The sequence below is a fragment of the Glycine max genome, chromosome 6 (genome assembly GCF_000004515.6).
Source record: "Glycine max cultivar Williams 82 chromosome 6, Glycine_max_v4.0, whole genome shotgun sequence".
Lineage (NCBI taxonomy): Eukaryota > Viridiplantae > Streptophyta > Magnoliopsida > Fabales > Fabaceae > Glycine > Glycine max.
The window spans coordinates 48,655,875-48,677,353 of NC_038242.2; the positions used below are offsets into that span (position 1 = coordinate 48,655,875).

Below are 21,479 nucleotides of genomic sequence, written 5' to 3' on the forward strand. Positions count from 1 at the left end.
TTTTGTGTTTAGACTAGATCCAAACCGAACCAATCAAACTCGTTGAATTTGGATTGGATTACAGATTTTAATATTTGAACTCGTTGACCCGACCTGTTAACCTGTTAATTTGTATTAAATTATTATTATTATTATTATTATATGTAATATATAATATATTGTTTTAAATTTTAAAAAAATTAAATGCTATTGACTATTGATTACATAGACTTATTGACCTGAATTGAGTAAGCATCAATGCATCCTTAACCTGCAGGATCAAAGCGACAATGGTTTCATTGATTGAAGTCATTTCAGATGGGCTTCTAAATATATTTTGAATCTATCTACAAAGAGTAGGTCTCATAATGTTTCATTGATTTTGATAGAAAAAAGTATTTGAAATTCATCCTCACTAAGCTCATCAAAACTCCTTATCTCGAATATGGTATGCTTAATTTCTCATCATCGACGGCTAGATAGATAGATAAAAGTCAGTGAAGTGAAATGAGGTGTGATAGCATCACAAATTTTCTTTTTAATAAAAATCTAAAAAGAAACAATTGTATTTGATTCAATTAATTAAAATTTTAACTTATAAAAAATATTGCATAAAAAAAATAGACAAAATTAAATATTTTACCTGTTGACACAATCCAACCCAGATTGTTTACAAATAGATTGATTTAGGTTAGGTTTCATTTTTTTCTTAAAAAATCAACCCAAACCAACCCATTTAAATTTGATTGGGTTAAATCATGGATTTGACCAAACCCAACCAAACCTAACTTGTTTACACCCCTACCACCTCCCTTCCCTCTTTTGACTTCACCCTTAAGTTTCTCATTCTCAATCATCAAATCAATCTTATATCTCCATATCATATATTCTCTTAAAATTAATTTTTAAAATAACTATGCATTAATACATTGTGTAACATAATATTATATTTATATTTATATCATTTATCTTAAAAATATATATATATATATATTGTAAATTTATTTTAATTTTATTGCGCAACAAGTTAACCAGTCTTGTCCCGAATAATTTCAAGTCTTCATCGGATTAAGATCAAATTTATAAAATTGACCCTACAAAATTTGGACTGAGCAGGAAATAAGTAAATCCGCCCCAATCCACCTTATGAACACCCCTAATAAGTTATGATGGGTGAATAATGGAATTCTCTGATGAAGATAATTGAGCAAACTAATCTAAATCAGGAGAAAGGAATCACAAGAATAAGTAATACCAGAGGAAAAAAAATTGGCTCCTTAAGATAGATAAAGAAATGAGTATCCTCAAAAAAGGTAACATTGGCAAGCATGTAGAAGCGATGAGTGAATTCGTAATAATCTCAATACCCCTATCAAATTTCATAAGATTAACAGAGAATTTATTAAGACCATGGACCAAACAAATGAAGGTAAAAACCCGAGGAGGAACTTGAAACAAGGTTGTCAAGAAATGGTAAGGATTAAGGCACCTTTTATTGAGGTAAGGTAAAGAATGGCATGTTAAGAAACAAGTATTGTTTTTATAACAATTACTCATACATTAGAATCAACCACTTAACCGTTAGTTTCCTTTATTTTGTTTATTAAAAAACTTAAGTTATTATTCTTAACACTACTACCAAGTATAACGTAACATGGTGGACTTTTATAGCTACACTTTCATCATTCATGTTCAAAAACTGATTCAGATAATCTCAAATCTGAAAATTTAGCCATCAGTCAAAAACAATGGAATGGAAAATTAAGATTGACTCAGGTCAGATGAGAAGACAGCAATACCTTGAATTAAACCTATTTTCCCTTCATTTCTTTTCACATTAGACAAGAGTAAAACAATGCCCTACAACCAAATGAATTACAAATCAAAGGTCAAGAAAACTATACACAAGAATGAAGGACAAAGCGAAACAAGAACTTATGCTATGGATTAATAATTAGACTCCCCACGCTAAAAGAGGCAGGCAGTTCTGAATGATGAACCACTCTCTAATCTCTAACAAGGGTTTTCCCCAAACCATTCAGCAAGCAAAACTTCACTGGTCCCACATGGCCTGGAATATTGCAGGTCTGTGCTTCAACCAATGAACCATCTCTCTGTCAAGTGGAGAGTTATTAATTACAGCGTCTAACATTGGGCTACCAAAAAATTTCGGAGAATTTTTGAATGACCAAATCCGGTCTTTGGGCCAAGGTTTCTGGGGCTGCTTCTCCTGGATAAAACAACCAGCAGCTAATTAATCACCAATTACAAAGAGTGGAAACCACAAAAGCATAGTAATGAATAGCTTCTTACACCAAAATTCATGTTTGTGTTCTCCTAATAATTAAACAAACTGTTACATTACAAGAACTCACCAGCATGCTATATGCAGGCAAGAAACAACTAATATTACCCATTAATTCACAGAAACATAGGGTCTATTCACTTTGAGAAAAAAAATTCATGTCTATGATCCTTGTTCTTTTACTAATTGCAACAAATATTACCTGGTTTTATATTGTTTTCTATTTTGAAATATTTATTCAGTTTCTTATCCATATCTTTGGAAACAAAAACAAAATGAAAATAAGGTATTTTTTTGTAATTAAAAGTGAAAACTGAAAATGGGAACAAAACATATTTTACCAAACAGGCCTTTAAATTACCAGAAACTAAATAGCATGAGGAACTATGTTACATTTTACTTTCACGTGCAATCATAACAAGGCAAAATGAAAAAGAAACACATTAAAAAGATTTAATCCAGAAACACAGATTTGATTGCTTCCTGACTACCAACTCAGTCAGTCAGCCCAAAAATGTAGTTTGCAGCCAACCTCAACAATTTAAGCATCAGTAGATGCCACTTATCTTTCTTTTAACACAGCAACATCCCTCTGTCAGAACTCAACTACCATCGACTGGCTGCAAATTTATGTAATGACCAGACAGTTGTTTGTAAATGAAACTATAGACGAGAGATTTCAGAATGATTGGAGATTTGGAGGTACACACATGTATGCTATTTTATTATTTATATTAAGTAACAAATAACAAGGGAATCAATCGAATCCCTACTTTACAGTAACTGACACCTACAAATATTAACGTGTGTAAAATATGTTAAACATGTTATTCAACACTTGGCTTCAAGCTAGAGCATATATGTCGCATGTGCCAAACTTATTAAAATTATATTCAACCCTAGAACCTTAAAGATATTTAGTGAAATATATCAGATACCTAATCACTTGTTAGAGTATAGCTACTGTACCAAACCCCCACGACAAAAAGAAAAATGAGAACTTCCAAAGTACAGAATAACTAACCATTCTTGCCAGCATAGATCTGACAGTCCTTGGACCATAAACACGATGTCGTGAAGGCTTCTGAGCTTTGGCATAAAAGGAACTGATGTCTGGTAATGACAAACAACCCCGGCTTATTCTAGCCAGGGTACAATCTGGCTCCGCATTACTCTGATTATGCCAAAAAACCAGTTGCCCTAAACAATAATTTTCACCATATATCTTTCGATACTCCTGAAATCCTGCTCCCAATTTGTCAGCATACTTAGGACCTAAGTCAAGTGGACTAATATAGACAGGTGGCGAAGTAATAGTTTGATAATCCTGCATGAAAAAAAATTATAGTAAATAAAAATTAGAAATGATAAGAGAAGAAAACTTTTAAACTATATTATACAGCTTGGACATTCATTGTTGAACATACCTGTATTCTAAAGAAGTACTTGGTATAAGCATAAATATGAATTAAGTCAGCAGCAGCATCATGCCGACATTTGTATGTACAAGGAAGGTTTCGAACCTCATCCCTCAACCTTTACAAAGGGGAAAGAAAAATAATGTGATGATTGCAAATTCCAACAGGATAATAATTTACACAAACAAGTGTGAGCACTTACCACAAAAGAGATTTTTGAACCGCCTTTTGAATATCTCCAGAACTTGAAGGATCACGAGCATGAATTTTGGTCTTGAGATCATTCAAGGTAGACTCTTCAACATGAGGGGCCAGGCACTGAAGAAGCTCTTCAACAAATGAATCCTCTCCTTTCCAGAGGAAGGAAACAACTGCTTCAGGACTGAGCTTCTCAAGAGGAGGTGGAGCTTTCAGTGGATCACCAAAAATACATCGCATAACATACCTTACCTGTAAAACCACCCAAAGATAAAAATTTAGCTTCAAACAGCAGAAAGCAAAATTTACAGGAAAAATACAGCTCTATATTGAGATCTGAATGTACAGAATGTGATTGACACCAACAACATCATTCAAGAACAAAGCATATGGAAATTCATGTCTTCTTTGTTCGTGAGAAAGTTCTGACCAAGCAGCTAGTTGTCCATCATGTTCCTGATCTTGATCATTGGCCAGACGCACTCACCAAGCCACTCTCTCCAAACAGATTTGTCTTTCTAAGAGCCAAACACAATGAGCTTGACAACTCCTCAAAGTCTCAACCACCTTAAGTTTGAGGGGGGTATTAGAGTGAGAGTAGCAGTATTCAACTGCACTCTTGGGTAGTTTACTCTAGTTAATACAGTTAACACTAGTGAGTTAGTTAGTTAGTTAATGACAGTTGTTGATAGCTGTTACAACCAACTATCTAAGTCTATAAATATCAAGCTGTAACATTGAGTTCAGTGGCCAATAACACTTTACTTTCATTTTTCTTTCTTTTCAGTTTTCTCAAAATATGTTCTCTTATTATGCATGCAGCTGCTGCAAGAGCAAGACACAATATACAGCTCCAGCATTGGATCTAGCAATTGTATTCTGCTTCTTGCTTTTCCATAAATCATATTACCTCCAATAAAAACAAAATAGCCAAAGGTAGACCTTCTGTCTGTTGGTGATACTGCCCAATCAGCATCAGAGTAACAGACAATTTTGGCATTGCCTTTGTCTTCATATAAGAGTTTGCAGCCTGGTTCATTTTTGATATATCAGCGGATACACATGACAGCATCCCAATGGCTATCACAAGGGCCATTGAGGAATTGATTCACCACACTTACTACAAATGTGATATATGGCCTAGTGACAGTGAGGTAATTAAGTCTGCCAATGAGTCTGATATCTTCCCAGGTTTTTCAATGGCTCCCCCTGACCAGGAAGAAGCTCAATGTTGGGGTCCATATAGGAGTGTCACTAGGACAACAGTCAAGCATACCAGTCTCGGTAAAAGAATGTCCAGAGCATACTTCCTCTGGGAAATGGCAATGGTCGAAGCAGATTGAGCAACCTCAATGCCTAAAGATAATCAGTCATAATGAAGAGTACAAGCATATAAAGGATTAGGATTGCGAGAGGACTGGATACCTTTGTGTAGGGCAATGGGAAGCTTAGGTGCAGGAAACACTGTTTTGGGGGGTTGGAGCAGGAGATAATGTTGGGGGATCAGTCGGTAGAACCATTGGGGGAGATCATGGTCATCGCTAATAGATAATTAGTGATGGTGGAGCAACGTTCAACAGTTGGGGTTGGAGTAACAGGTGAATCGTTCAAAGGACCATTATTGAACGGTCTCAAGGAAGAATGGAATAGACTCAGAAAGGGACATCAGCAAAAACAAGATATCATTGAAGTTGGGGCCAGAGACAACGATTTCCTTTTTGCAAGCGAGAGTAACCGAGAAAAACACATTTAAGAGACTTGGCAGAGAGTTTATCTTAACTTGGAGTAAGATCATGGAAAAAACATGTACAACCGAAAAAGGCTATGTAAAAAACATGTACAACCGATAAAACAGAGTTCAGAGTCTGATTGTTGAGGACAGACAAGAGAATGGATCAATGGGATGCTTGTAAATGTCATGGCAGAAGCGGGATCCAAAGAAGTTTGGCGGAAGGAGTTTAAGAGGTCATGAAAAGTAGCCAAAGGTCCTGAATAGGGTTGCCAGAGGAATAGAAAGATTGGGGAGAGGTTGTCGGTCAATGGAAGTCATGAAGTACATGCGTCAGAAAAAGGCTATGTGTGGCACGAATATCAGCGTTTGTCAATGGGGTTGTCAGAGAGGTCATCAGAGAGGGGAGATCGTGGTCAGGGTTGGGCACCAAGATGGCTACCAAACAATGGCAAAGGGAGGCATGGTATTGTTCACCTGCAGAGAGCTGCGCAAACGATTGCGAAGAGGGATCAAACCCTAATCTGATACCATACTGAGTTTACTGAATCGTGTGAAACACATGCTGATTTTATTTATATTCAGAGAAAGAAATAATTAAGGATACAATGAAAAAAGGATCCCTACAGATCTGCTAAACATAGTTTCTAACTTTCCCTATTTACAATAAATCAAATCAGATCCTTAACAGAATAAAAAAACTTCGTACCCCATTGCCCAGAGGCTCTTCGCTATGCGAAGGTATGGGGGAGGGATGTTGTACGCAGCCTTACCCTTGCATATGCAAAGAGGCTGTTTCCGGATTTGAACCCATGACCAACAAGTCACCAAGGCACAACTTTACCGCTGCACCAGGGCTCGCCCTCAGATCCTTAACAGAATATGAGATCCAAAATTCTTGACCAACTATAAACTGCCACGCCAACCAGCTTTCAATCTTAAAACAGTGTTGACCCATCAATTCTTGTGAGCAACGATCCTTACCAAAAAATTGGCCTTTGCCATTTTTCTTTTACAACAAAATTCTAAACGCAAATCTTCATAAAAAAAATAAAAAAAAATAAAAAAGAAAAACCAGAGCAAAAGAGGAGGCAAAATCACCTTATCAAGAGTGACAGCGAGATTTTGAAGCCTCTGATTGTATACACCTTCAGCCTGAGTCATAACAGTAAGAGAAAGAAATAAAGGTTATTTAAATTAGCCATCTTTTGATAATAAAGCATAGGAAGAAAAACAGAAAGCACACCTGAACCTCTGCATCACTCCTTTCAACTTCAAGACAGATATCTGAAAAATATTTTCTTTTCTCTTCAAGATTATGCTTTAAAATTTCCTCAGGAAGTTTTGTTCGTTCAAAATTGATAAATCTCACCTTCACCAGAACAAAAATAATTAAACAAAATACAAGTCAGAAACTGAAATAACAAAATATAAATAACAGCAAACACTTTAAAAATAAATAACAACTGACAAAACGCAAAAGAGGCAAGGCACATACAAGGCGAGCTGCATAGGAAACTAGCCAATCTGGAAGGCCTCCAAGCAAACAGCTGCCTAAACCAGCTCTTCCCAGGTCATTATAGTCCTCTTCAGAAACAGAGTTTAATTCACAAGCTTCTAGCATCAAATAATGACGATCAAGAATTCCATGCCACTCCTTCAGTACCTGACAGGACAGATGAAATACTCCATTCAGCAACTAAAGTGACAAATAATAATAATATGAACAACAACAACAAGACAATTCCACTAGTTACAAATAAACCCCAGCTATGGTTTCATGTAGACAAGAACACAACCACCGAGGTGGTAAGCATGTCTAGTTAACTCACTGAGGACTCCAAGACTTCTACCATTTTTCCCTAAGAACAAGGTATGACAAAGGAAACCAATGCCACACAAACAATGGACTGAAAATATGCCAAATTTTAAAAAATTTAGGGTACATGTACAACACAGTTAACAAACAACCAAATGGAATCTTCTTTTTCAATCTTATTACTATACATAAAATTTTAGGACTCCCTCTACCTTTTCGAAAGCCCCTTCGCCGGTCAGATTCAGATAGCTCCCACGGCAAACTTGGCTTCCACACAAACAAACTGAAGCTTCATATTCCTCCTTGCTCTGCAATGAGATGAACAGGTATTTATTACACAGATAGAAAGCAGACACGCTTTTCTGTTGATTGAAGGGGTTGAAAGGCAACAGGACACACCTCTGTAACAGAATTGTAATCAAAAGTGATCTCCTCGCCATGTTGAATTTCACGAACACTATAAATACCAATTTGATAATGACCATCAACAGCAGTAACTCTGAAAACACAATAGAAAAAGGCAATGGCTAAGCTATTAGAAACAAAAACCAATTAAATGTAAAATATCATCAGCTAATGAATAATTACTCAAAAGGTGATCTTAGGGATCAAATCAAAGAAAAACTATACGAATTTGAGTTAATTAAACATCAGATTCCCTGCAAATGGCAATAAAATATAGAAAAATTGATAGGTGGGGTAGGGGGTTTTAAGGAGTGGAATAAAACAAGTATCAAGGGCTTCGACAAGTCAGCACAAAAATTAGGAACAATACAGAAAACAGAACTTACTTTGCTTCACAATTCGGTCGGCATGAATGACATATCCGACTGGCATAGTTAGCCTTATGCATGGCATCAACGACAACTAAGTCGTACCCATAAGCGTCACCCTGTAATGTAAATTGAAGATTACATAAGTACAGGAAGCTGAAAGATGGGCAAACCCATAACAACTTAAAATAACAAATTCTATTTTGAAGTAGTAGGCACCTTTGGCCTTTCAAGGTAGATGTTATAGAACTCTGGTGCAGGATCATTACTATTCTTCTGCAGAGATCGAATCCCATCTTGTTTCTCAAACCACTTCCACACAGGATACACCTAATAAAAAACAATATTCATTAATAATGCCCAGTTATCACAAAATCATACAGGCATATCATATGATCCTAAAGAGTGCTAGCTAGGCTTCTAAACAAGATAGCCTTATACATAGAAATAAGAAGATACACTGAACCATGATAGCATATCAATTCAAAAGGACACTGAACCATGATAGCATATCAATTCAAAAGGACAACACCTCATGTATAAGCATACATTGTCCTCGAGACATTCTAAGGGCCTTTTAACTTCTGTTTTATTTTGTGTTTTAATTTTTTTTTTTCACTTTTAATTACAAAACTGCTACCTTGCTTTCAACTTATTTCTTGTTTTCAAATATTTGTACAAAAACAAATCTTCAAAGACAGGAATAAGTTTTTTCTAATTTAGGAAGACAGGCATAAGTTGGAAAAGGTGGCAATTTTGTAATTAAATGTGAAAAAGAAAATGCTTTTTAAAGTAAACGGGCCCTAATATTCTATGTGGCAAAACTTTATCCGTAAATCCAGAATTAGTCTACATCCATGAGGAATACTTGAAAAAAAGAAAGATAAAGAAAATGGCATGAGGCAAATAAGAATAAATATTTATGACCACAATGTTACAGGAAAACACCACAAAACTAATTATTCCATCCTTGTTAGAATTACAAATGAAAAGTTGGGGAACAGAAATTGTATTATTCAATTTACGAAAAGTATGGTGGGGCTCTTTATATAAAGCAAGGAGTATGAAATAACAACTCTCACTCTAATTAACTGAACAGAAACTGCAACTAAGGGTGTGTTTGATACACACTGGAGTACAGAACAAGGAGAACAGCACAACACAAATGCTTAAGTTACACAACAACTTTTTGTCCTGGGCATTATTTGGTGAACCATGGACAGTACAAACAAAATAATGAAAATTTTATTACAATACCCGTTTTTACTATTAATTATGTTAATAAAATAATTAGTACAATATCCCTCCCCCATACCTTCGCATAGCGAAGAGCCTCTGGGCAATGGGGTACGAAGTTTTTATATATATATATTATGTAACAAAATTAACTACTATATCATATATTGTAATTGCACGTAAATAGTGTATTTGGAGAGAGATATGTTTCCTTTCCCGTTTAGACTCCAGATTTACGGATTTTTTCTTTCTTTTTTCATCAAGATACAGTTTCTTTCTCTTGCTTGGTAACTGCCAAAAACGGTTCAGACTTCAGACGTGGGAGTAGTGGCAATGTGCTAAAGAGCATTAATAACAAGGCTATTTTTTACTTTCCAGTGTATTGTGCGGTGGACAAAAAGTTGTACCTCAATTAAGTGAGTTACAAGTTTTTCACTTTTTGTCCTGTCCTCCAACAGTCTGCCCAAATTCTAAGATAGTATAAGAATCTATTTTAATTTATAAATCCATTATTGGGGCCATACGTATTTGTCTACACTATAGACGTCTATTCCTAGGCATGAAGGGCTATTGTTATTGGGTCACTCACATTATCCAGTGCTCCAAATGTCCAGTACTAGGTGTGAAGGGGAGTGTTCGAGATCCCACATCAACTAGATATCTGGCTAATGCAGTTCTTTTAAGGATTGAACAGTCCTCATTTTACAAGTTAGTATTGTGGGGTTAAATTAAGCCCTAAGCTCAAATTCTAACAACATTTACAGAAAACCTGTTATGTAAGCATGTATAGTTTGTGCATTAAGCCTTAAGGATTCATAAATAAAGTTGCACAGGCAAAATATCATGAACATATAGTTAATATATGTTTTTTAAGCCGTTATTATATATTCTTTTTATAAAATATATTCCCTTTGGTCCATTTTATAAGACCCAATTAACTAATTCACAAGAATTAAGAAAATCAGTTGATTTAATTAATAGTATTAAATTTGTCCTAAATTACCCCTAAGGCCCTAACATTAATGACACACTATTTTTTAAAACATTTTTATTATCTTTAATTTAAGATCCTAAACTTAATGAGAATGTCACACATGGGATACAAGCGGGATGGCTTAAATGAAGGAAAGCATCCGGGGGTTATTTGTGACCGCAAAGTGCCTACTAAACTCAGACAAGTTTATCGTACAGCTATACTATATGGTAGCGAATGTTGGACTTTAAAGGAACAACATGACAGAAGCGTGGGGGTAGCAGAAATGAGAATGTTAAGATGGATGTGTGACTATACAAGAAAAGATAGAATACGGAATGACATTATACGAGAGAAGATTGGTGTAGCACCCATTAAGGAGAAGATGACAGAAAATCGCTTAAGGTGGTTTGGACATATACAAAGAAAGCCACAAGTAGCGCCAGTTAGAAGAGCAGATAATTAAATTTTTAGTCCGGAAAAAAGGAGAAGAGGGAGACCGAAAAGGACATTGAAGGTTATCAAGGGAGATCTTAGACTCAATATCTCTAAAACTTTGGTTTTTAACCATACTGAATGGCGTTGTATAATCCATGTAGCCAACCTCACCTAGTGAGATAAGGCTTTGTTGTTGTTTTATTATCTTTAATTCTTTTAATCTCTCATCAAAAATATAAGTATTGCTCTAATTTTTATTGGTTGTGCATGTGACAAGACAAAGTAAAGTTGCCATAATACTCCATATATGAGGCAAAGTACTCCGAAAGAGTCTAATACATTAATGTATTCCCCTTACTATTTATTGAACATAGAGAAATGACTCATAATTAAGGGCATTTTTGTAAGAAAATAATTAATAATAAGACATTCTAGATTGATTTTTAAAAAAAGGACCAAGCAAAATCTCTAATTTGGTTCTTATACAAAGGACCAAAGGGAGTTTTATCATACCTCTCCTAAAAACTCAACAACAAAATCATCTTCACCAAAGCCTTCTTCCTTGTTGCAAACAACACCAAGCCCCTGCATCATTCGGACCAATAGACGGTTAAGGAACAGGGAAAAATAACAGTTCAAAGAAGGCAACAAAATGAGAAAACCTTGAATCTAGAAAACCTTTGGAAGATAATTATTAAATATTGCATGTGTAAAAAGATCGTATACCTTTCTATAAGCTACATATTTGTCATCCGGACGACTTGCTATGGCTTTTAAGATACCTTGACACATTCTTACTGTTCTCACATCGCACTGCTCCTCTGCATACCTTTCAATTTCTTCAATAGCAGGCTGCAAAGGGTAGCTCATTGGAGTGTTTCCAGTTCCAGTAAAATGATTAACCTGCTTATTCAACATCCGAAGGAGCTTGTCTTCTACAAACAAATGCTTCTCTTGTAGAGACCAATCCAACTCCTTCGGCATAGAATCTAGTAAGAGATTGTGGGTATAGGGATCAATTCCATAAACTTCTTGCTCAACAACCTCATTTTCAAGCTGTTTTCTAGGTTTGTAATCCTTGACTTCAGGCAGTTCCATGTCAGACTCATCAATGCCATTCTTTTGCACACTCAGCTTCTCTGCATAGCCATCTGGTAATGAAACCCGCATCTTCCTTCGCACATCCTCTTCATCAGCTACAATGATATATTGATCAATGACATCATACTTCCGAGTAACAGGAGGAACCAAACTTGCTTTCGTCATGCGAGCCCCCCATTCACGCTCATCAGTAATGAAATCCAACCCATCATCAGGTGTGAAATACACATCTCCCCTCGAGTCCCCAATTCGACTTTCTGAATGGACATCTTGGTCGCTTTCAATATCAGTGGTTGTAGTATCACTATCACTCTTGCCATCTTCAGAAGATCTATCAAAGTCATCAGATGTCTCACTCTCCGAGTCGAAAGATTTTTTATTCAACTTTGATAAACGCCTCCTGATTTCTCTATCAGAAGCATATTCTCCATTATCCAAACCACCATGTGTTTCATTACTCCTATGCTTCCTCTCAGATACCAATCTATTCTTCTTGTACTTAGAGGAAGTAGAACATAAAGATGATGGTGGGTTATTTCCCCACAACTTCACTAGTGCATCTCTGCTATTCACATACTTGGAATTCTCCTCCAACCATGTTGCAAGCTGAATAAATAATGTGATAACATGATTCATATTACCAGCATCACCCCGATTCTTTGTTCTGTAATCAATAAGCATATAAATACATTAACATTTAAATAAATGAGGGGGCAAAACACTAAGAAACATGAGCTGAATGAACAAATCCATATGCAAAAAGCACCCAGCTGCAACATATATATTAGGGTAAAATATGTTTTTGGTCCCTCTAAAATTGTTGAAATTTGGTTTTAGTCCCTCTAAAAAATTTGTCTATTTTTTGTCCCTCTAATTTTAAAATGCACCACTTTTGGTCCTCCAAGTGGTTTAGATAGCACTTTATAGAGGATTGAAAAGATGCTTAGAGGACTAAAAGTAGTGCATTTTAAAATTAGAGGGATAAGAAACATACAAAAAAAAAATAAAGGGACTAAAACCAAACTTCAAAAATTTTAGAAGAACCAAAAACATATTTTACCCCATATATTATAAATTTTCATGAAAATATGAGGACACAAAATAACCAAGATTGATGTAAGCCCTCCAAACAAATCAAGTATATGAACTTTGATGACAAGAAGACGATTAAGGTTTAGGTACCTCTATTTCATAGAACAAGTTAACGTTGATCATATAATGTACACAATAAAAATTTTGCCAAACTTTTAAAACATAATAGGTTCTTTTGTGTTCTTGTCAACATACACGCCTATGATTTCATACACATACATAGAATCAGATAAAAATGGCCAACATCTTCTGTCAAGAAAAGTGGGAAATAGAAAAGATAAAACTTACTTTATTGCATCCCGGCACATTCTACTGATGTCCTCCTTGACATAGCTCAACCCATGCCCACTGTAATAACCATTTTTCATTTTAGCCTCAATTTCTGCAACCTATAAGAAAATAAATAGTAAAACGTATGAAACATGAATAACAAAATAGATCTGTCATAGTTACTTGAAAAGAATTAATAGCAGAACCTATTGGTGTACCTTGGGCATAAAAAAGTCGCAAGAGTTTGCCTTCATAATTTCCCTCAAACTTGAAGCAAGAAATTGTTCCATCCTCTTGTAACCACTTTCAGATTTCTTAATTGACCATCGTCTTGTTCGAGCATCTCTAGAGAGAATAGACGAGGACTTCCGAGCATCATATAATTTTGACCGCTTGTACAAGTTTTGACGGAATAATTGCTTCGCTGAGTCTCTCTTATCCACACTGTCAAAATAGTCCTTCAGCTCACCAAAATCATCCCTAATACTAAAACTGCTGACCTTAGAAATAGATGAAGTTTGCTCAGCAGTTTGTTTAAGGCTTCTGATTTTATGTGATTCCGCTGCAATTTTGGTTATGTGTGAACTCTGGCTCTTGATCCATTTCACATTGGTAAATTTAGGAGTCAGCTCTCCAAACTGGCTGCACCCTCTAATGTCTACTGTAGATAAACCAGGAAATGAAAGAAGAATTTTCTCTAGCATGCCAGCAGTAATATTGGTGCAACCAATTAGAACAATGGATTCAATCTTGTCTTTTTCATAGGCATTCTGCAAGCAAATAATCAGATTAGAAGAGAAAGTCAAGGAAACATTCCTGACAATGTTAAATGTAAAATATATACCAAACCTACCAAGATGTTCCACATTATGGAATCAGTGCAAGAATGACCCAAGGATGACAAATTAGCATGCCTTGAGACCTTTTTGTAAAACCTTACAGTAGCTCTCCAATGCTTGCAAGTCATTGATGCAAAGGCAAGTGATTTCAAATCAGACCTTAAGCAGTGGAAGACTCGTGCCAACATACGACCATCTAATAAACCCCAGCTTCCAACCTTGGGATCAGTAATGCCACTTCCTTCCCCGGAGAATGTAGCATCACCACATAAAGCCTCAAATGTGGATTCATCTTTCCCATTTGTCAGGCTGCCATCTTCAAAATCACTATCTTCTTCACTATAATCAACCAGCATCCTAGCTCTTTTGGAAGCATGTCCATCACCTTCTAAAAGAAATATACCCCAACATATCAATAAAGGGAAACATTGCTAACCAATGAGCTCAACTTACAGTTTTATCTAGGTCACATCGGTACATACTAAAGGGAAATAAATTAGCTCTACATTCACCAAGCCAAGAATTTTAGAAGCCATAAGATATAAGCAGAGCACTTAAAGGGAAATAAATTAGCTCTACATGCATACTGATGGAGTGAACAGCAGTCCTCCAAAACACAGTCACAGTGAAAACTGCTAGCAAAAATAGAACTAGGAAGTAAAAATACAGTTATGGGATACATAAAATTTCAAAAAGTCTGAGGATATATAATACACAAATATAAAAATTTGATTTTGAAAAATAAAATATTTGTAATTTAGTGATAGTTGCACTTACAACCTTCTTGATTGAATAATTACGCCTACCTCATTTGCTTACTTGTTGATATCCATTGTTTTTAAAAAAAAATTGTGTATATCAACCCAATTTTTATATATGGAGCATGGACTATACATATAGTACCCTTAAAAATAAAAAAAATAAAAAAGGGAGGTAGATGTAATTTTTCAATCAAAAAGGGAATAAATATAATTACCCCGAACCTCAAGGAAGGTTAGTGTAATTACCCCTTCATATTATAATATAATTAACATAATATGGATACAATTTTCAGCATGTACTAAGTCCAAGTTTTCAACATAACCTCATAAAGTATACCAAATAATAACCAAACACCTAAAGAGCACACAAGACTTGAAGGAGAGATGCAGCAATTTGTATTATTTGGTAGCAACAAAACAACTTGGTAGCAAACATGGTGTTTTACTGTATTGCATGGTTTGACATGCACTTCAGTGATATCAGCTCACAGCAATGTTTCACCAAGATGAGCCAGATGAGTTTGAAAGCAAAATTTGGAGAGTGGAGGTGGTGGTGGTGGGGGGGACCCACACCACAACTATTGGGTTCACATTCATGTGTACAAGTAGGGCCAATGCATTAACATAGCTGGGAGGAGCACGCTAAATCAGGCAGTATAATATGTAATATATATCATCAAACAACTTGGGCATTATGCAAGCATACACAAAACAAAAGTTTGAATAAAAATGATTGGAAGAAACCCGATAAGGATAAACATGCAGAGAGGAAAAAAGGAGAGAGGATAATCCAAACAATGTACCTTTCAACTAGTCAAGCTATAAAACAACACAATGCATAGCAGTACGGGTATCTTAGCTAGTGGAAACAGAAAACAGGATAACTACAAAGAGGGGGAGAATTGTTACCAGATTTCCAATATATTTGTTTCTCAATTTCTTTCTTTGGCTGTCTTGCATTGATCCAGGGATCTAAAACCTCATTTATAACAGCAGCAAACTCCCGGCTCTTATATGATCTCATTACTAATTCATGTAGCTTCCCACGAGTATAACCAACAAACTGAGGGAATAAGCTGTTAAACAAATTTGACTTTGAGTCGTGTTCACCAAATGAAGCACCATGAATTTGCTTTGATGGTAGTCCAGAACATTCACCAGACACTGTACTACTTTCTTGATAACTTCTTAGATTGACATCTTCATCATATGTTTCAGCAGAAGACGTAACAGGAACCCAGAGTTTATCACATTTCCTGAACACACTGCTATAATTTTTTACAATTCCTTGGTCTACTAAATGCTGTAGCTCTGAAAATGATGAAGGCCCTCTTTCACGCCCAGAACCATCAAGATAATACCAGTCGCCTAAATGTAATTGCAAGTCATGGACAGTACAATTATGGTCTTTAGGAATATTAATGAATTCCATGCTCCTGCAAGAGCCTAGAGAACCTTGATCATTAGAAGCTTTTGACTGAGAATCTTCTTCAGTTGATGATCTCTTGCTATCACTGGTTGAAGAGAAAGACCGAGTTGACCTTGAATGATATCTATCCTTGCCTTGGGTCTTGTGGCATGCCTCAGAGACCAATGATCCCTGGTCCTTGACTACACATGCATTTATCCTTACCACTGAAAGAATATTTCCTTTCACTCCCCTAACAGAAGCAAGCTTGGTTTGAACTGGTTTGCTCACAGTACTGCAATCAACCCTCTCATCAGTACAAAAAGCCCAAAGAGGAAGATCAAGCCTCCTGCTATGAGAAGGATAATACAAGTCATCTTTTCGAGTCCAACGAGGATCTTCACATCCAGATTTAGGCATTTGACATAGTGAAAACCCATCATTGAGGACAAGTTTTTTATTACAAAATCTATCTTGGGCATCATCATTCCTCTTCCAGTCACCACCTTTGCATGACCATTGAGCAGAAGACCAGTCACCAGGAACACCAACAGTAAATCCATTATCCTTGCCAGAGGGTATACTTACCTGAGACTCATGTTCTCTAGATGAATCAATTCTTGAATCATGTTCCATCCTCAGGCTATCATGGCCAGGAAAACCTGAACAAAAAGTGACAACAAAATACTTAACCACATGCATATCCATTTGATGTTTGAACTTCTCCAAAATGTAAACATCAATGCACCTCTACGTGCATAACATGAAAAATCAAATCACCATTTTAAGCTCAACATATGGCATAAAACTCAACTCAGTTTAGAATCTCATTAGTTCATATCAAAATACATTTTTTATTGAGGCCAAAATATGTTACTTTATTCACCCAATCTACATGCAAATTATAAGTACATAATGCTACTTCTGGTCCTATATATAAGTAACAATTGACTTTTTCTTTGGTCCTAATTATAAGAAACAATGTCTAGTTTTCAAACATATTTAGGGTTAAATTTATTTTATACCCTTAATTTATTGTTAACTATTTACTAGACACTCACTCATTGGATTATGAGTATTGGTATTAAATGTGACCATCACTTACAACATTTAAACTTATGATAGTATTAAATGTGACCACCACTTTCCTTGGTCTTGATGATTTGTCCTATATTTCTTATATATAGGACCAGAGGTAGTAGATTCCAAAAGTTTATGCTACCACAATATTACTTGTAAAGCTGCAACGCCATACTAAACCATAATACATAACTGAGTGAGCTTAATGCAAATTGCTTGTTCACCAGAAATAAATAGAAGATTCAGGCACGCGGTACAACAGGATAATGGAGTCAAAACACAAAACTAAAGTTATTTATAGACTACCATGTATTTTATTAAATGACCACTAATTTGTGATATAGGCCATTAAAAAACAATTTCATCAAAGATATCAACTCCACATGCATTTGTTTGAACAGATACTACTTCCAAATAACAGTTACCCAAGTATTTGATGCTTATATGATAGTTCCAAATTTTTGGCAACATCAAGTCAACAATCAAGTCAACATGTCAAAATGTGAAACCAGTGAATTATTAGAAACTACAAGAAGCCACCTTCATTACCAAGACACTGATAGAGGATAACTATACTAAAACTTCCTCAACATTTTCTATGTATCAACTAACAAAAACATTTATATATATATTAAAAAAAAACAGACCATTTCCTTCATGCATATAGGGCCTGTTTGTTTGTGCTTATTTTCCATTTTTAAAAAAATATAAAATAAGCACTTTTCTGCTTTTTTGATGTGTTTGTCTAAACTGGTTTTTCTTATAAAAAAACAGTTTTCTGCTTTTTTAAATAAGCAAATCCAATCTACTTCTTAAAAAAACACTTCTTTTAAAATCACTTTTTTTAAGTTTAAACAAACTAACCCATAATTGATCAACAACCACATGACACCTTTAGAAGAAGAAATATCAGCCAAAATAAACATTGAATTATTCAAACTGATTAAAAAAAATGAAATGGGCAACCACTGCCTAGCAATTACATACCTTCACACTCCTCCAATCCCTCCCATTTTGCATATTCAAAATCCATTTGCAAAGATTCTGCAAGACAATAAAATAAACAAGTTAAAGAAGATAAGATATTGCAGCAAACAGCAGAAAAAATACAGATTGATATAAGAAATTATTTTTTTCTGTAAAAGAAATCCACATAAATATCAATGAAGTACAAAACACCTTTTATTGCTTCAAACTCCCTTCCTGGAATGACATCATAACCCTCTAACAGAACTCCAACCCTTTCATCAATGTGGAGGTCCTCCAACAATTCAGATGCAATCCCACTGTCTTTAGAGCATAACATTGGCTGCAGAATAGGCGCCGGGATTCCCGGATAATTCTCAGGACCAGATTGAAGAATATCTCCAGTATCAGCCAACAGATTACCTGGGGCTTCTGGAGGGTTTACCAACTGGGTTATGGTGTCTGACACAACTGGTGGAAAACTCGGAGCTGCCACTGGGGATACTGCTTTTTCAACAGTTAGCCACCTGTCACTATCTATGTGCTTAATAAAGTGATCTGACATAAGTACGCCATCATCCACAAGGACCTTGATGTCAGACAACTTAGAAGGCCCATGTTCTACACCGTTATAATCAAGGTAAAACCATTTCCCAGATGACGAATCCATCACCACAGGGACATGTGGAGGAGTATCACATATGTCCATATCTTCTTCCATAGAAGGTAGCTCCTCAGGAGATGGCTCCAAGCAAGGAGAGTCTTTGCAGCTTACAGTCGGACTAGAGGACTGTTGTTCCTTTTCAGGTTCACTGCAGACATCTTTCTCAATAGACTTATTGCCATTATGCACATTTCTTTCACCATGAGATTCAACATCAGAAAGATTTGCCTCCTGTTGGATGTGCTTATCTTCAGAATCCTTACAACTATGTTGTGAGTTATGTTTTCCACTTGATAAGGTTTTACTACTTACTTCTCGATGAATGTTTGACTTAGTTCGATCATGTGGGGATTGCTCCATTAAATTTGGAGTGAGGTCCCTCCTATCTTGATGTCGACCTCGATCTTGTGGGGACCGCTCAGCATGAGTAGGACTTCTCATTTTATGATCATGGTGACGACTTCTATCCCAATTCCTGTTATATGGGGATCTCTCCCGACCATGTGGGGATTTCTCACGGCTATATGGAGATCTGTCACGACTGTAGGGTGAAGGACGCACTGGAGTGCGATCTTTATGATCATAATACCTGGCTCGGTCATGTGGGGATCGCTCAGAATGACCAGGGCTGCGTCCATGCTTGTCATAAACTGATCTGGTAGGCAAAGACTCGTGGTGCCTGGAAGAATACTTGTCTGCTGATGATTTGGAAGAACTATTTCTATAAGATCTTTCCACAGAGGGGCGAGAATAGTGCTCAGAATAAGCATGACGTGGGCTATCATCAGAAAGCCTTCGACTTTTTAAACCGGCATAATCTCCATAGTTCCACTCACAGCCTTCTGACTCATTACCATGCCTCTTCAACCGATTTCCAGAAGAGTAATCCCGCATATGGGTCCTACTATTACTGTGTTCATTTTTCTCCTCATCCACAATCTTCGAACTGATCCTTATATTTCTCTCTTGTCCACTATCCCACCTGGGAGCACTTTTAGCATGCTGACTTCCACTTCTATTCAATTCCTTCTTCCTGAAATACTCATCACCTATATAATATCTCCCAGAAGGTGGTGTACGCTCCCGTTCATTTTTCCACCCTTTATCCCTACCTGGCGGGTACCTGCAGATTCTAGCACAGCCATAATCATCCCTCCCCATGTCTCCCCTATGCCACCTATCTTGAATGAATTCTCCCTTCTCAATATCATTCTTCATTCCACCTCTCCACGACCCATATTCCCATTTCTCAGTTTCTCCTTTCCTACCCTTCTCAGGAACTATCTCCCCTTTCTCCACATCCTCCTCCTTTCTCCATTTTCCAGAAACAAACACCCCCCTCTCCACCTCCCCTTTCTTCCATCTCTCACTGGCAATCTCCCCATTCTCAATTTCACTTCTCCGTGTCAGCATCACCGGCTTCTCCGGCGGCACAAACTCTCCATTCTCCAGCTCACACCCCAAGGTCCCCAGTTCACCCTCTTCCACTTCATCCATCTCCCCACACACTCCCCCACTCTCAACATCATTCCCACCCCGGCTGCCTACTCCCTCCACTGCCAATTCACTGTTTACCACCTTCTTTGCCGCGGGCGCCACTTTCTTCTTCACCTTCACCTTCTTCTTCTTCCTCTTGCCAGCTGCCTTGAGCAGCCCAGAACCGAACCCGTTCCCACTAAGCGCCTTCTCCGCCGCCGCATTCGGCAACCGCTCAATAACATGCTGCTGCTGCTGCAGAGGTATACACGCCACGCCTCCATCTCCCATGGGAAAATCCTCGCCACCGAACACAAACCACGAAACCCTAATCCTTCCCTCCACCGGGGCTGTCAATGCTCATGCTGCACATGCGCCACCTCTCCGCAATTCCGCAGCTCCAATTCAAAACCCTAAATTCCAAAAATCCACAAAGAAAAAAACAAATATGTCACAACCGAAGCAATGTAGGGTTTAATCGAAACACAAGTAACCTCCGACGCATTCGCAACGGCAAAAAACGCACGCAACGAAGCTCCGAGAGTCGGTTAAATAATCCAAAAAAGAAGAGTGAAAAACCACAACACGGGAAAAGAAAGAGGAGAAAATTACCGCGAAAAAGGAATGAGGAAATTGAAGGCACAGATCGAAGAGGAACCCGTAGACGGTTGAGCGAATCGGAAGAAGGGTCGAGCGCGAACGAAGATCGAGAAGCGCAGAGAGAGAACTATGGCTTCGAAAGAAAGAAAATTTGTGTTTCTTTAGAGAGACTATCTTTTGACAAATTGATATATAGAGAAAAACTTTGTATGTGGCGCTTCTTCTCTTCGCTGTTATATCTTCGTGTTTTTCTCTGCGAATTCTCTTGTTGGCTTGAACGAACGAAACGAAACTTCGTGTTATTATTATTATTTTTTTAAGGGTAAATGGTGAAATTCCCAAAAGTTAATAGGG

At 36.8% G+C, this 21,479-nt stretch overlaps 1 protein-coding gene across 2 annotated transcripts; it reads right to left on the bottom strand.

The window, feature by feature from the left end:
• Positions 1-1,779: 1,779 nt before the first annotated feature.
• Positions 1,780-21,408, bottom strand: LOC100781921 (histone-lysine N-methyltransferase ATXR3). 2 transcript variants are annotated; one of them, XM_041016726.1, is made up of 20 exons: positions 21,138-21,408; positions 18,599-20,938; positions 18,407-18,463; positions 15,841-17,001; positions 14,185-14,555; positions 13,550-14,101; positions 13,350-13,450; positions 11,595-12,633; positions 11,382-11,453; positions 8,441-8,551; positions 8,240-8,340; positions 7,848-7,947; positions 7,661-7,756; positions 7,128-7,295; positions 6,876-7,001; positions 6,731-6,784; positions 3,905-4,152; positions 3,712-3,820; positions 3,309-3,611; positions 1,780-2,209 (listed from the first exon to the last, which is right to left on the bottom strand). In XM_041016726.1, exons 2-20 carry the CDS (start codon positions 20,814-20,816, stop codon positions 2,033-2,035), a joined length of 7,164 nt encoding a protein of 2,387 aa, XP_040872660.1. In that variant the 5' UTR covers positions 20,817-20,938; positions 21,138-21,408; the 3' UTR covers positions 1,780-2,032. The 2 variants fall into 2 exon arrangements, with proteins under 2 accessions (XP_040872660.1, XP_006582339.1); XM_006582276.4 differs by having other exon boundaries at positions 14,185-14,558.
• Positions 21,409-21,479: the final 71 nt, after the last annotated feature.

Excerpts from the sequence above, each read along its gene's own strand:
- LOC100781921 (XM_006582276.4), bottom strand. The coding sequence starts at position 20,816 with ATGGGAGATGGAGGCGTGGCGTGTATACCTCTGCAGCAGCAGCAGCAT. Across the intron at positions 7,002-7,127 it reads TTTCCTATGCAGCTCGCCTT|GTGAGATTTATCAATTTTGA; the intron begins GTATGTGCCTTG and ends GTTCTGGTGAAG. Across the intron at positions 3,821-3,904 it reads GTTCAAAAATCTCTTTTGTG|GTTGAGGGATGAGGTTCGAA; the intron begins GTAAGTGCTCAC and ends CCCTTTGTAAAG.